General features: G+C 57.9%; 1 protein-coding gene across 1 annotated transcript; it reads right to left on the bottom strand.

Annotated features, from left to right (window-relative positions):
• Positions 1-3,378: 3,378 nt before the first annotated feature.
• LOC308679015 (uncharacterized protein) lies at positions 3,379-8,853 on the bottom strand (the record flags this gene model as incomplete). Its single annotated transcript, XM_081346250.1, has 3 exons — positions 3,379-3,866; positions 7,066-7,119; positions 7,300-8,853. The coding sequence occupies 3 exons, from the start codon at positions 8,851-8,853 to the stop codon at positions 3,852-3,854; spliced, it is 1,623 nt and encodes a 540-aa protein (XP_081202376.1). The 3' UTR covers positions 3,379-3,851.
• Between the last annotated feature and the right edge of the window lie 346 nt (positions 8,854-9,199).

Below are 9,199 nucleotides of genomic sequence, written 5' to 3'. Positions count from 1 at the left end.
TTAGTAAGTCAAGTTTAAGTGTTTTCCTCTTTAATTGTAATCTTTAGTACTTTTAGTTCTCTCTACTGTCCAATTTTCTTTACTTTTTTTAAGAGTTCAAAACAAAAGCATTTTGCCATAGGAAAGATTCTTTATAATTAATTCCGAAATCTTATTTCAAATTTATCTGGATCCTTGTAACCTTTTAAAATAAAAATAAATTATTGTTTTGCTATTTATTCCCATAAAAAGTCCTTATATTTACAACTTCCTTCATTAGGGATTAAAGAAAATTCACTCAGTCCTATAATGCTTGTCAATCCAAAGGTTACTAATAGGTGAAAATATAGTAACAAGCAATGTTGGTAAGCGATTAGAAATGGAAGTATAAGAACTCAGTGTCCTTTTAAAGAGTGCTAACCACCATAATCTCTCAGAGTTCTAAACCCACTAGAGCCGTGGTGGCGAACCTATGGCACGCATGCCACAGGTGGCACGCAGAGCCCTCTCTGTGGGCACACGTGCTGTCATCCCAGTCCTAGGCCTTTAGCTGGATTTTATAAACCTTTTTTGCTTTAGGCCTCCACTGCTGTGTGCAAAAAAAAAAGATTCAATCAATTTCAATTTCTCATGGGGGGGGGGGAAGATCTCGCAAAGTTGGAATTTAATTTAATTTAATTTAATTTAATTTATTAATATTTCTATACCGCCCTTCTCCCGAAGGACTCAGGGCGGTGAACAGGGCAAGAATAAAAAACAGAATTACAAAAGTTAAAAAAATAATTAAATAAATGCCCACTAAAAAACAATTAATACATAGTTAAAAAGACCCCAATGAAATACAGTAAAACCCCCACCAATCCCCCATTAGGCCAGGCCGGCTTGTTCGAACAAATATGTTTTTAGATCGCGGCGAAAGGAGCGAAGATCGGGCGCCATCCGGAGCTCAACCGGTAACTGATTCCATAGCACCGGGGCGCCCACAGAGAAGGATTTCCCCCTGGGGGCCACCAATCGGCATTCTCTGACCGGTGGCACCCTGAGGAGGCCCTCTCTGTGGGAACGCACAGGGCGGAGGGAAGTTGATGCCGGCAGCAGGTGTTCCCTAAGGTACTCCGGACCCCTGCCATGTAGGGCTTTGAACACCATTACTAGTACCTTGAATCTCACCCGGAAGACAACTGGTAACCAATGCAGCTCACGGAGCAGAGGTGTAACATGGGAGTATCGGGAGACTCCCAACACAACTCTCGCGGCTGCATTCTGTACCAGTTGGAGCCTCCGGGTGGTCCTCAAGGGAAGCCCCATGTAGAGAGCGTTGCAGTAGTCTAGACGAGAGGTCACGAGCGCGTGAGTGACCGTGCATAAATCATCCCGGCTTAGATAGGGCCGCAACTGACGCACCAGGTGAACCTGGGCGAAAGCCCCCCTAGTCACAGCCACTATGTGATCTTCCAAGGTGAGCCGTGAATCTAGGAGGACTCCCAAGTTGCGAGCCCTATCTACGGGGGGTAATAGTTCACCCCCCATAGAAAGAGATGGAATATCCGAATAAACCCGGGATGAAGGTATGCAAAGCCACTCGGTCTTGTCGGGGTTGAGTTGAAGTCTGTTCCTCCCCATCCAGATCCGAACCGCCTCCAGGCAACGGGACATCACGTTGAGGGCATCATTGGGGTGGTTTGGGGTCAAAAGAAAAAGCTGGGTATCATCAGCGTACTGATGGTACCCAACTCCAAAACCACGAATGATCTCACCCAGCGGTTTCATATAGATGTTCAACAGGAGAGGCGAGAGGACCGACCCCTGAGGAACTCCACAAACGAGAGACCTCGCGGTCGACCTCTGCCCTCCTGTCAACACCGACTGCGAACGTCCCTGGAGATAGGAGGAGAACCACTGTAAGACCGTGCCTCCCACTCCCAATCCCCTGAGATGCCGCAGCAAGATACCATGGTCGATGGTATCGAAAGCCACTGAGAGGTCTAATAGGACTAGAACAGAGGAATGTCCCCTGTCCCGAGCCCTCCAGAGATCATTCACCAGCGCGACCAGTGCCGTCTCCGTGCTGTACCCGGGCCTGAAATCCGATTGGTACGGGTCTAGATAATCCACTTCATCCAGGACCAGAGGGAGCTGATGCGCCACCACACTCTCAACAACCTTCGCAAGGAAGCGAAGGTTGGAGACCGGACGAAAGTTGTTCAATACAGCTGGGTCCAAGGCAGGCTTCTTGAGGAGAGGCCTCACCACCGCCTCTTTCAAGAGAGCAGGGAAGCTACCCTCACTCAAAGAAGCCGATATAACTGCCTGGAACCAGCTGCGTGTCCTCTCCCGGGCTGCATAGACCAGCCAGGAAGGGCATGGGTCCAATAAACATGTGGTGGAGCTCAGCCTCCCCATAATCCTGTCCACTTCCTCCGGAGTCACAGAATCAAACTCCTCCCAGGTAATATCGACAAGACCGCCCGTGTCCTGATCGTCAGACTCTGCCCAGTCAGAGTCCAGATCGGTCCGAATCCGAGCGATTTTGTCCGACAGATGCTGGTTAAACTCCTCGGCACGACCCTGCAAGGGTTCCTCCCTCACCTCTTGATTAAGGAGGGAGCGAGTCACCCTAAACAGGGTGGCCGGGCGATTATCTGCGGACGCGATAAGGGTAGAGAAGTGATTAGACCTCGCCACCCTTATCGCAGCGAGATAAGACCTAATATAGGCTCTTAGTCGCAATCGGTCGGATTCGGATCGGCTGGATCTCCAACCGCTCTCTAGGCCCCGTCTCCGACGCTTCATCTCCCGGAGCTCCGCGGAGAACCATGGAGCTCGACGAGATCTGCACCGGGTCAGGGGCCGCAAGGGTACAACTCGGTCAAGAGCCTCAGTGTCAAAACCCGTCCTGCAGCAAGCAGGGCAGTATGCCGAACACAGGAACGGGAGACAACCGATGCGATCTGCAAACACTTTATTCTTCAAGGCAGCAGCCACAACAGGGAACAAAGCCAGCGTTGGCCGCTACTTGCAGCCAACGCTACTATATACACACCCAAAAACCCCACCCATACTCCACCCAAACACGCCCCCGCCCTCCCACTCTCTATATCTTCCCCACCCCTCCCCTACAAGGCCTTTCGCCCGTCGGCCTGACCGGTAAGCCCCCTCCCGTGTGTTTCCGCCACCGTGCTCCTCCCCCTCACCCACTCCCTGCCGCGCCCAACTCCGTGCCCCCCTGTCGTTGTTCACGCCCGAGGCCCCCAGCCACCCGGTCACCGCAGCGGGGAAGGTCCCATCCCCTAATGGCAGCGCCGGCTCCCAATCCACACAGTCCCGCGCAGGCATGACGTCGGCCAGAGAAGGCGACTGCAACGGCGGAGTCTCTGTAACAATCCGCCACGAGGCCGAGGCTCCCGAAGCCTCCCAGGCCGCTGGGACGCTGAGCCGGCCCGAGCCTCCACCGGGCAGGCCGCAGGCCAGGGAACCCTGCGCCGACGCGCCGCCGGGCGAGGGCAGCAGCCGCGGCGCGTCCGGAGGCGGTAGATGAGGCGGCGCGGGCCCCGGAGCCTCCGAAGCCGGGGAACCCTGCGCCGACGCGCCGCCGAGCGAAGTCAGCAGCCGCGGCGCGTCCGGAGGCGGCAGAAGAGGCGGCGCGGATCTCGGAGCCCTCCAAGCCGGGGAGCCGTGAGCTGACGCGCCGCCGGGCGAGGCCAGCAGCCGCGGCGCGTCCGGAGGCGGCGGGAGTGGCGGCGTGGATCCCGGGGCCTTCCGAGCCGTTTTGGTGCCGGGTAGGATCGGCGGGAGGGAGGCGGGGTGTGCCGAGGGGGTGGAGGGACCCCCCTTTGAGTGTCGGGCTCCCGAGGCCCGACATGCTGCCCCCTCTACCAGGGGTCCACCTGGAATGCAAGGAGAGAGAGGTGAGCAGTCTGTAACATGACCAGCAATCCCCCCCTGGGTCCCCCCCGGCTTCCCCGGGTGTTTCCGGTGGAAAGCACGGAGAAGGCGTGGTGCGCACACATCCCCATCCCGTACCCAGGTGGCCTCCTCCATGGGGTACCCCTTCCAGAGCACCAAGTATTGCACCCGCCCCCTCCGTTTCCGGGAGTCCAGGATCTCCTGTATCTCATAGTGGTTGCCGTGTATAGGCCCCGGGCCGCCCTCCCCCACCGCCACAGAGGCGGTTGTAGCAGGCTTCAGCAGGCTACTGTGGAAGACGGGGTGTATCTTTCCAAGTAGGGGGGGTAGCCGAAGTCTGACGGTGACAGGATTTATTACCTGTATAACCCGGAAGGGCCCGAGGTATTTGGGCCCTAGCTTTCTACACGGCACCTGTAGCCGCAGGTATTTCGTGGAGAGGTAGACAAGATCACCTACTTTGGGAGGTGCAAACGGCCGTCTCTTCCTGTCCGCCTGCTCTTTGTATGACCCTGCAGCTCGCTCTAGCGCCTTCTTAGCTATCCCCCACACCCCCTCCAACCGGTGCATCCACTCCCCAGGTGTGCAGGAAGCCGGGGCCCCCTGGTCACATCCCGCGATAGGAACGAACTCGTAACCAGAGACCACTTTAAAGGGGGAGAACCCGGTACTGCTATGCACTGCGTTGTTGTAGGCTACTTCCGCGAGGGATAGCAGGTCTACCCATTCAGACTGTTGGTATGAAACATAACAACGCAGGTATCGCTCCACCGCCGCATTTGCACGTTCCGCGGCTCCATTTGTGCTTGGGTGGTACGCCGAGCTCAGGCCCTGTGTTGCTCCGATACAACGCACGAAGTCCCTCCAGAACCGGGCCGTGAACTGTACTCCACGGTCGGAGATGATACGTCGTGGCACCCCGTGGAGACGATAAATGTGTTGAACAAACAACCAGGCCAGCCGACGGGCTGAAGGCAATCCCTTGCACGGGATAAAGTGGGCTTGTTTCGAGAACAGGTCCACTACCGTCCACAAAACGTTATATCCCCTGCTTTCCGGTAGCTCGACCACAAAGTCCATGGCGATGTCCTGCCAAGGTCGTACGGGATCTGCCACCTGTTGTAGCAGGCCCGCCGGTTTATTAGTAGAGGGCTTGGTGGTGGCGCAAATGCGGCACTTCTGCACATAGCTCTCGATGTCTCGTCTCATGGTCGGCCACCAGAACTGGCGGCGGGCCAGATGCAGGGTCTTCACGAACCCGTAATGACCTGCCTGCCTGGCATCATGGCATTGATAGAGCGCTTGGTCCCGTGCCGCCGCAGGCACATACAGCCTGGCCCCGTGCCAAGCTAAGCCATCCCGCAACGAGAGGGTGTCGGGGTGCGCCTGTGCCCATTCATCAGTCGCCAAAACCCCCTTACAGGTCCGCAGAAACCCGTCTGTCACAACATTGGCCTTGTGCTCCGTTTCCTCTACCGGGCGGGGCGGTGGTACCAGTGCCTGTACTACCTCCTCTTTCCGACAATCGTACTGTGGTAGCCGAGATAAGGCATCCGCCAGGAAATTTCTACCCCCGGGCACATACTTGAGGCGGAACCGGAAGCGGTGGAAATATTGGGCCCACCGTACGTGTTTCGGAGACAGACGGCGGGGTGTCTGCAGGGCTTCTAAGTTTTTATGGTCCGTCCAAACCTCGAACTCCTGACTAGCCCCCTCCAGAAGATGTCTCCAAGTCCCCAAGGCCCAGCGGACCGCGAAGGCTTCTTTCTCCCAGATAGCCCAAGCCCTCTCCGCGGTTGTTAGCTTCTTGGAGGCGTAAGCGCAGGGCCGTAATCCTCCCATTGCATGCCGTTGCAAAAGGACAGCTCCAACAGCCACATCGCTTGCGTCAGCCTGTACTACGTAGGGCAGGTCAGGGTTCGGGTGTTGTAGGACGGGCTCCTTAGCAAATTGCGCCTTGAGCGCCTCAAAAGCCCGCTGGCATGTAGTGGTCCATACAAGCTTCTGCCCTGGCCGCGGCAACGTTGCCAACTGTTTAGTCCGTAGTAGATCCGTGAGCGGTAGGGCGATGGAAGCGAAGTGTGGAATAAATTGTCGATAAAAGTTAGCAAAGCCTAGAAAGCTCTGCAATTGTTTCCGGGTCCGTGGGGCCTGCCACTGTTGGATAGCCTCCACCTTCCCCGGGTCCATCTCCACCCCGTTGGAGGACACCCGATATCCCAAATAGTCCAGCCGGGGTTTGTGAAACTCACATTTAGAGAGCTTCACATATAACTGGGCGTCCCTCAGCTTGGTCAGCACACTCCGGACTAAGGCGACATGCTCCTCCAACGTTGACGAATATATGAGGATGTCGTCAAGATAAACTAGGAGCCCCCGGTACAAATGGTCATGCAGGACTTGGTTGATCAACTGCATGAAGACCGCGGGGGCTCCTTGCAGTCCAAACGGCATTACCCTAAACTGAAAGCTCCCCAGCGGGCAGTTGAAAGCCGTCTTCCATTCGTCACCAGCTTTAATCCGAACACGGTAGTACGCCTCTCTGAGGTCTAACTTGGTGAACACCCGGCCCGTAGCCAAATGAGCTAAAAGGTCCTTCACCAAAGGGAGGGGGTACAAGTGCTCTACACATACCGCGTTGACCCCCCGATAATCAACACACAGTCTTAGAGTCCCATCTTTCTTCTCCCTGAACAAGACAGGGGCCGCCATCTTAGACCGAGCGGGCTGGATGAACCCCCTCCGCAGGTTCTTGTCAATGTATTGACGAAGCTCCTGCATCTCCCGGGGTGCCATTGCGTACATACGGGGTTTCGGCAGTTTTGCCCCCGGCTCCAGTTCAATAGCGCAGTCCGTCGGGCGGTGGGGTGGCAAAACATCACACTCCTTCTCGTTGAACACATCTGCGAGATCGCTGTACTCCCGTGGCACCTGTGTCTCAAACTCAGTCCCCACCCCAGCGGCCCCCTCTGGCCCACCAATCCCCTCCGGACCCATGAAGGAATGCTTTGCAGGAGGCTGGGGCCCTGTCCCGAGACGGAGGTGTCGGCATCCCCCCTCCCACCAAACCGTGGGGCCCCACCTGTCCAACCACGTGAGCCCCAAGATAACCGCCTCCGTCATAGACGGCACCACGACAAACCGGAGAGTCTCCCAGTGTGTACCCAATTCCATTCTCACCGGTGCCGTTACATGCGTAATAGGTGCTCCACCCAAAAGGGACCCGTCTACCTGCTGAAATCGGATAGGTTTGGGGAGCCGTTGAAGGGGGATACCGGCCTCCCTTGCCATCACCAGGCTAATGAGGCAGCGCGTGCTGCCTGTATCAACCAAGGCCTTACACTCCCTCCTCTCACCCGTTCGTGGGCTTATCAACACCACAGGCAGCACAAAAGGGCACACCGGAGCGCTTACCATCGGGTCCTCTTCGTACTCGTGATCCTCAGACCCATCGGATGTGTCAGTCCGTCCGTCCGCCGGGCCCACTGGACGCACCGGTGTTGATGTTCGGGGTGTCTTGTCGGCCACCTGGTACGCCGTTCTGGAGCGTTCCGCAGCCCTCCTGGGGGTCGGGACCCGCGCCACCGGAGGGTTGGAACTTGGTCGTAGCGGAGGTAACGGGCAGTCCACCGCCCGATGGCCCGATTGGTCACAGCGGAAACAGCGGATCGTTGGACGGGATGCTGGTAGGGGGCCGGGTTGTGTCGCCACCGGCTCGGGCTTCCGGCTCCCGGTCTTCGGCCCCTCCGGGGCCCTCCAGGTTCCAGGACCCACTACTGGCCTGCCCCGGGTGTCCTGCAACCCAATATCTAGCTCCACCGCCACCCGGAACCAATCCTGAAGCCGTGCAGGAACCCCCCGCACCACACATGCCCGTCGGAGAGCCCCATCCAGACCGGCCCGGAAGTGGTGCACCAACAAGTGCTCGGGCCACGAGCGTAACCTGCCCGCAACCCTTCGGAACTCGAGCACATACTCCTCTGCCGGTCGTCCTCGCTGCCTGATGGCTAACACTTCAGCCTCCGCGCGATGTAAGCGGGACACATCTTCAAAGCGGACGCGCAGAGCTTCCAAGAACAGCCCCACGTCCCCGAGTTCACGGGCGTGGTCACTGTAAAGGTCCGCTGCCCAGGTTGCAGCCTCTCCCTGAAGGCACGCGGTGACCGCCACCACCATCGCCCACTGTGATGGATAGGCATGGGCATACCCGTCCAGATGGTTAATCACCTGCCCTAGGAACATGGCCAGGCGGTCGGGATGCCCATCATAGGTTGTGGTAAGCGGTGGGGGTCCCCACACCACACCCGGACCCCAATGTCCAACAGGTGGACGGGTCTGAGCCTGGGACACCCCCACCGATCTGGGTGCCGGACGGCCAGGGCCTCGATCAGGCGTTGGCCAGACATCACGCCCTCCTTGTGCTCGTGTGGATGGGGCCCGAACGCCACCCTCCCCAGGCACCTTGAACTTTGGGCTGGCCAGTCGGAAACGGGACGTTGCTGGCTGACTGGGAGCCCCCCCAAGAGACCACTGTCCCGTGTCATCGTCGGGGCCCATGGCCACCCAGGAACCGCCGTCACGAGCCCCGACTTCTCCGAACCTATCGCGCAGCACGTCCATGGTTTGGCTCCCGGGTGCGGTTGAATAACTGTAATCCTCGCCGTCTTCGTCAGTCAGCCGACGCTCCCTCCAGCCCAGTGGAGCCCCACTGGGCCGGCCCGTTCGTCCTTGCTCGACCCCTGTGCGCCCCAGGATCGAGCTCAGCCACCACTCCCCCCCCTGGGACTGGCTACCAGCACCCTGGGATTCCACCACGGGGTCTGCTGGTGGTACATCCCGCACTTTAGGCCTCACAGCAGGCTGGACGTCCTCCACGCCCCTCTCCGCAGGGGCTGTCGCCTCCGCCCCGGCCACGCCAGCCTCCTCCGATGCAGTCTCCAAAGCAGCCCCTTGCGTTCCCTCTGCCATGGCGCACTAACGGAACACAGCAGAAAGACAGTCAGGCCACGATGCTAAGGGGAAAACGCTGGCTTTCTGTCAAAACCCGTCCTGCAGCAAGCAGGGCAGTATGCCGAACACAGGAACGGGAGACAACCGATGCGATCTGCAAACACTTTATTCTTCAAGGCAGCAGCCACAACAGGGAACAAAGCCAGCGTTGGCCGCTACTTGCAGCCAACGCTACTATATACACACCCAAAAACCCCACCCATACTCCACCCAAACACGCCCCCGCCCTCCCACTCTCTATATCTTCCCCACCCCTCCCCTACAAGGCCTTTCGCCCGTCTGCCTGACCGGTAAGCCCCCTCCC

The sequence above is a fragment of the Vipera berus genome (genome assembly GCF_964194415.1).
Source record: "Vipera berus genome assembly, chromosome: Z".
NCBI lineage: Eukaryota > Metazoa > Chordata > Lepidosauria > Squamata > Viperidae > Vipera > Vipera berus.
The sequence above is the reverse complement of the archived record's forward strand: the minus strand, read 5'-3'. Positions and strand labels throughout refer to the sequence as shown.